Source organism: Myotis brandtii, unplaced genomic scaffold (genome assembly GCF_000412655.1).
Source record: "Myotis brandtii unplaced genomic scaffold, ASM41265v1 scaffold691, whole genome shotgun sequence".
In the NCBI taxonomy this organism is placed as follows: Eukaryota; Metazoa; Chordata; class Mammalia; order Chiroptera; family Vespertilionidae; genus Myotis; species Myotis brandtii.
In genome coordinates, this window is record NW_005370704.1 from 1152644 (window position 1) to 1159258 (window position 6615).

General features: G+C 58.3%; 2 protein-coding genes across 2 annotated transcripts in view; both read left to right on the top strand.

The window, feature by feature from the left end:
• The window catches only part of EHMT1 (euchromatic histone-lysine N-methyltransferase 1), a 75209-nt gene extending 74957 nt beyond the window's left edge, over positions 1-252 (top strand). Inside the window, exon 27 of the mRNA XM_014529696.1 lies at positions 154-252. Within this exon, the coding sequence (XP_014385182.1) occupies positions 154-252 (99 nt within the window). The remainder of the gene's footprint in view (positions 1-153) is intronic.
• Positions 253-1963: 1711 nt separating this feature from the next.
• The window catches only part of CACNA1B (calcium channel, voltage-dependent, N type, alpha 1B subunit), a gene marked incomplete at its 3' end in the record, with an annotated part of 138429 nt that continues 133777 nt past the window's right edge, over positions 1964-6615 (top strand). The window contains exon 1 of the mRNA XM_014529697.1: positions 1964-2179. Within this exon, the coding sequence (XP_014385183.1) occupies positions 1964-2179 (216 nt within the window). The remainder of the gene's footprint in view (positions 2180-6615) is intronic.

Here is a 6615-nt window from a genome sequence, read left to right on the forward strand (position 1 = left end):
GCAACGGAGGGAGAGAGGGTGCCCTGGCGCCAAGGGCCTCCAGGCTGACGGCTGTGCAGGAGCCGCGCTGCGCTGTGTGCTGGGGTCACTGGCAGAGCCTTGTTCTCTGGCGGTTGGTCGTTTCCACGATTCTCCTTTCCCCTCCTCCCCAAGGTCCCTCCCACCCGTGGGCTGGTGAGCAGCGTCCTGCTGGTCCAGACTCCTCTGCGGGGCACCCGCCGCCGCCACCTCCTCACCCAGCTGCTCCGTTAGACCCACCCATCAAGGTCCTGGCCGCGCAGACACTGCACAGGCCCGTCCCACCCGTCTGCGAGGTCGGGCGAGCGCCGTGGACTTTGGAGAAAGTGTTCGCTTTTTAAAGAAACTGCCCGGTCCATGCGTGCCCGGCCCTGTGTGCGAGCTGCCACGCCGCCCCTCCGGGCTCGGTGGTTCCGGCCCCACCACAGAGCCGCCCCGCCGCGCGCCGCCGCCCTTGTGTGGGTTGTTCAGCCACATGCTCTGATGACGGATAAACTGATTAATTTTCTACCATCACTGAACATTAGGACAACAAACAACACAACAGACAACGGTGCTGATCCTGGTGTGGTTCCCACTCACCATGTGAAAAATATCAACTGTACAAAGAACAAAGTGATTTTAGAATAAAATGCAGGAAACTTTTTAAAGCGTTAGCCTTGTAGTGAATAAATTCGCCGCCGCCTTCTGTGTGGTGGCCTGCAGGTCACCCTTTTCGTTGGCATATACTTTTTTAAAAACTGTAACTAGTGCAGTAACCGTGGGGTTTTTGTGCGACTCTAAAACATTCATACGCGGTCATGTTTATTTTCTTCTGTTAAATGTTTTTGACAGTTTTAAGAGCAGTCTTTTGGCTCAGACCATTTCTTGTTCTGTTTTCAATGAAATCAATAAAAGAAAAACTTTAAAGGAGGTTTTCATTACGAGACCCTGTTCCAGCTGGTTTCTCGGCACCTGCGCTTCCGCCGGCGCACGTGTCGGCGTGTGTGTGCGTGTGCACGTGTCGGCGTGTGCGTGTGCGTGTGCACGTTGGCGGGGCGGCAGGTCCAGCGCAGGCACCGAGGGGAGACGAGAAACGTGGGAACGGCAAACCGCACAGAAACACGGACGCGATGGCAGTGGCAGGTAAGGCCCCAGATTGGAATCCGATCTGTGCGTGAACGTGATGCAGCTGCGGGAGCCTCCTGCCTGCCGGGCGGCCACCCTGTTCAGGGTCCACGCCTCTGCCCCGTGTCCCCGTGTCCGTGTTTTCCCAGGCGGGGCTGGCCTCCACCAGGGAGCCTGCGAGCTCAGCAGGAAGTGGCTGAGCTCACATTTGGTCAGACTTTGCCGGTGTGGCTGTCGCCCACGCTGTCCCGATGGCGAGGAGCCCGCACAGGGCCCCCCTGGGCCCTTGGTCACGTCACCCCAGGTGGGCGGCCCAGGCCCAGGGTGCGGAGTGGCCGCGGCCAAGTGTGCAGGTGTGACAGGTCCGACAGGTGATGTCCTCGTTCAGTTGAGACCTTTGGGGTGTTGGGTGGCCTGTCGGGTGAAGGGACCCCCAAATAGGGGTCACGTCAGATTCCAAGCATTTTCAACAAGTCCCCGGGGCTTCCGTGTGTGACCTGGCCCAGGAGGCCGGCGGCCACACCTGAGGCCGCCGTGGACGATCCTAACCTGACGTGTTCTCTGCTCCAGCAGGGCACCTGCCCCTGGGGCGCAGGACAGGTGACCCCCCTGACAGGCCTCCCACCGGCAGCCACCCAGACGTGCCCGGAATGCGGGCGGAGCCCAGGGTTGCCATTATGTCTGTGCCAGTCACACCGTTCAGTCCGAGTGCACGCGGAGTCCACTTGCCCGGATGGTGCCGTGCGTGCGGGAAGGGGCTGCGTGGTCCGCGCTGCGTGTTGGGGGACTGCTCTGGTCGCGGAGAAGTTGGGGGAGCGGCCGTGATGGGCCGGGCAGGATGGAGAGACGAAGGGACCAGGGCGAGTGTGGAGCCGCCCTGGCTGGACAGGGCACAGCCCCCACCGGCGTGCAGGTTGAGCAGAGGGAGCGCACAGACCTCGCTTCCCGCCACGGCTTCCTCTCTGGTGGTGGAATCGGTCCAGCCCTGGATGTCGGGGTGCTGTGTGGGACGCAGATGCCGCTCCGAGATCGGGCAGTGACCCGAGCTGTCCAGGTACGGGGACGGCCTGTGGCACCTGGGAGTGACCTGTGGCCTGCAGTGCTGGTGCTGATGACCAAGCGAGGCGGCCGGAGGGGCAGGCGGTCGGAGCCCTGAGGACACGCGGCAGGGCATTGCCGGTCACGTGTGCTCTGCTCCGACCGCTCGGCGGCCGGCCGGAACAGGACTGGGAGCAGAGGAGGCTGGCATGCTGATGCAGAGAGGGATAGGGGTGAATATCTTTAAAATTATTTACATTTTTTATTCAAGATTTTTTTTTACTGAGGTGAAATTCACGTAACAAAATTCACCATTTTAACCATTTTAAAATGCACAGCACAGTGGCTTTTACTACACTCCCGCAGTTCGCAGTCATCACCAGCATCTCATTTCAAAAACCTCATCCCTCGGGAAATGCAGACGGACCCCGTGAGCACGCACCGCCCGTTAGGACGACCGTGACGTGGAGGAAAGGAGCCTCGGTGCTGTTGGCGGGAACGCAGACGGCGCAGCCCCCGTGGGAGGCTATGGAGGGGCCTCAAAAAGGGCAACTAGCCCGGCCGGAGCGGCTCCCTGGCTGAGCGTCGACCCAGGAACCAGGAAGTCACAGTTCAATTCCCGGTCAGGGCACAGGCCCGGGTTGTGGGCTCGATCCCCAGTGGGGAGCGTGCAGGAGGCAGCCGATCAGTGATTCTCTCTCATCATTGATGTTTCTCTCTCTCCCTCTCCCTTCCTCTCTGAAATCAATACAAATATAATTTTTAAAAATGATCATTAGAATGACCTGGAACCCAGCAATCTCAGTTCAGCGTAGTTACTTGGAGGAAATGAAACCAGGGTCTGGGAGAGATGCCTGCAGCCCTGTGCTCACTGAGGCGTTCCTCACAGTCAAGACCAGGAAACCGCCTACGTGCCTGCCCGCACGCGAGTGACACCAGAGTCGCGACACCCGGACTCGAGCCCGTGAGCACGGCCACGGAACAGGCGGGGGTCCTGCCGTTCCGACCTGTGGATGGGCCTCGGGGCATTGGCTGGGTGAGGTGCGTCCAGACGGCAGGACCAGCTCACACTCTCACTCCTGCGTGGGCTCTAAAAGGACGGGACTCAGAAGCAGAGAGTAGAGTGTGGTCCTGGGCGGGGGCGGGGACATGGGGAGGTGCTGGGCAGAGGGGACAGACGTCCAGCGATCGGATGATCGTCCTGAGCTGGTGACCATGGTTCATTCCGAGGCGTCAACTTGAAAGTCGCGAAGAGCAAGTGTGGAGCCGTGTCCGGGCAGAACAGGAGGTGACCATGTGAGGGGACAAGGTGGTCATTGTGCGACGTGTACGGAATACACAACGTCGCCTGGCCGGCGTGGCTCTGTGGTGGAGCGTCGACCTGCGAACCAGGAGGTCAGGGTTCGATTCCCGCTCAGGGCACATGGCCAGGTTGTGGGCTCACCCCAATGTGGGGCATGCAGGAGGCAGCCGATCGATGATTCTCTCTCCTCATTGATGTTTCTCTCTCTCCCTCTCCCTTCCTCTCTGAAATCAATAAAAAAATATTTTTAAAAAATTACACAACCTTATGTGGCCAAGCATGACCAAGGCTGGTGTGGATGCAGTGCCAAGGCAGAGGTGGGCGGGGCGGTGGGAAGGCAGGTGCGGGCACCCAGCACAGCTGCCTGCCCGACACCTCCACTTGTGCGTCGAATACAACATTCTTAACGTGCAATCCCGTGAGCAGCAGGCTCTTCCCACCTCTTCCCCGTCCCAGGACAGAGCCCGCCCACGGCTGCTTAGGGCAGAAACCGGGAGTGGCTGGTTTCTTTCTGTCACCGGTCACGCCGCCACGGGAGCAGTTTGGCCAGCCCTGCAGCTGGCGTGCTGTCCCTTGTCCACACCCCTCTCCGATTCTCTTTCTCTCTGAGACACGCCTGTTGGTGGCTTCCCCACAGCCTGCACCCCCACTTACCACCCAAGTGAACCCTGATTTTTTTGGGGGGGCAGCCCTGTCCTCTCTGCCATACTCACTCCCACCTTCTTGGAGCTCAGGGATGCCCAAAGAGGTTTAGGGAGCAATTTGCTGAGGGAGCCTCTTACCAAAGGATATCAGACATTTATTTATTTTTAAAAAAATATTTTTATTGATTTCAGAGAGGAAGGGAGAGGGAGGGAGAGAGAGATAGAAACATCAATGATGAGAGAGAATCACCAGTCGGCTGCCTCCTGCACGCCCCCCACTGGGGATCGAGCCCCCAACCCGGCATGTGCCCTTGACCCAAATCAAACCTGGGACCCTTCAGTCCACAGGCTGACGCTATATCCACTGAGCCACACTGGCCAGGGCTAGACATTAATTAATTTTATTTATTTATTTAAAGTATATTTTATTGATTTTTTACAGAGAGGAAGGGAGAGGGATAGAGAGTTAGAAACATCGATGAGAGAGAAACATCCACCAGCTGCCTTCTGCACACCCCCTACCGGGGATGTGCCCGCAACCAAGGTACATGCCCTTGACCGGAATCGAACCTGGCACCTTTCAGTCCGCAGGCCGACGCTCTATCCACTGAGCCAAACCGACCAGGGCTAGACATTAATTTTAAAAGATGGCTGTCCTTTTCCTGCCTGCCTCTGCCTTCCTGTTGAGAAGGTGGTGTAGAGATAGGACACTCGTGCTGTGGCAGCCACATCTGGCCATGAGGCAGCACGTAGGAGGTGACCAGGCAGAGAGGAGAGATGGGGAGTCTGCACTCCTAAAATGGAATATTCATCACCTTTTATTTACTTTTTAAAATATATTTTTATTGGTTTCAGAGAGGAAGGGAGAGGGAGAGAGAGAGAAACATCAATGAGAAGAGAGAATCATCGATTGGCTGCCTCCTGCACACCCCACACTGGGGATCGAGCCTGCAACCCAATCATGAGCCCTGACCAGGATTCAAACCATGACCTCCTGGTTCATAGGTCTACGCTCAACAACCACCGAGCGCCGGCTGGGCCTTCACTTTTTTTTTTTTAATATGTTTTCATTGATTTCAGAGAGGAAGGGAGAGGAGAGAGGGATAGAAACATCAATGATAAGAGAGAATCATTGATCGCTGCCTCCTGCACACCCCATACTGGGGATCAAGGCCACAACGTGGGCATGTGCCCTGACCAGAATCAAACCCAGGGCCCCTTCAGTCTGCAGGCCAACGCTCTATCCACTGAGCCAAACGGACTAGGGCTGGGCCATTGCTTTTTATTGAGGTTAAGACTGTTGTGTAAGCCATGGTAGCTGGGAATTGGGTAACTTACATCCAAATGCATCCTAGGCGACAGGCAGCTGACCTGTCTACCCCCCAGGCAGCGGCCAGGGGAGCCTTTTGGAGCAGGAGTTAGTTGACTGCTCTGCTCAGAGTCTCTTGCCACTTCACGCTCAGCTCAGCAGGCAGAGCCCACGGCGTGGCACTTGAGGCCAGAGGTCACCCCCCGGGCCTCTGCACAGCGCCCGGCCTCACTTCCCCACAAACCGGGGGTCGCTTCCTGAGTCCGCTGTGACTCCGCTAGAAAAGCCTCCCCCTTCGGCCGCGCTCCCGCTGGTGTGGATTCCGCTCTCCATTGGCTGTGACGGGGACGGAGTCTGACACGTGCCCGACCTCCCGTGTCCCCGAGCAGGAGCGACTCAGGAGGCTTCTGATCTGAACGTGCGCATTGCGTGGAGCGGAGCACGCGGGGACACAGCTGCTGCTTGTAGGAGAGCGTAGCCCCACCGCGGCCACGCCAGCCTCGTGCGGGCATCTCGGAGGTGTTCAGTGGAGACGCTGAGCGGTGGATGGACAGGCAGCACACGACAGCCTCCCTTGAAATTGTTACTGAATGAGCCCGGCTGCCTTGGCTCAGCGTGGACCCAGGAACCAGGATCCCCAGTCAGGGCACCTGCCCGGGTTGTGGGCTCGATCCCCAGAAGGGGGCGTGCAAGAGGCAGCCATGTGATGTTCCTCCGTCATTGATGTTTCTCTCCCTCTCCTTTCTCCTCTCTCTTTCTCTCAAACCCCACAAACACACACACACAAAACCAATAAAAACATATTTTAAAAAATTATTATTGAACGAATGGTGGAAGGACAGGCACTCCGAGTGGAGCTCTGAGGCTGAAGCGGTGGCGTTGGTGGGAAGGTCTAGGACGTGACAGGGTGAGGGACCAGGCCGGGTTGTGCATCGGGAGTTGAAAGCATCGTCTGGATGTCGAAGACGCCGAAGGATGGCGAGGCTGGGCCTGCCCGCAGTCCTCCCGGAAGAGGCCGGGGGGAGAGTGACGTGTGGGAAGAAACGCGGCGACCAGGAGCCTGCGCCCCCCACCCCCACCCCCGGGGGCTGGAGCATTATGCGCCCGGCGATGCCTCCGGGGGAAGGAGGGGTCCAACGGGCAGCTCAGCATGGCCGTCGAAGACTCCGGGCCCCGCCCAGCTCACGGCCACAGCT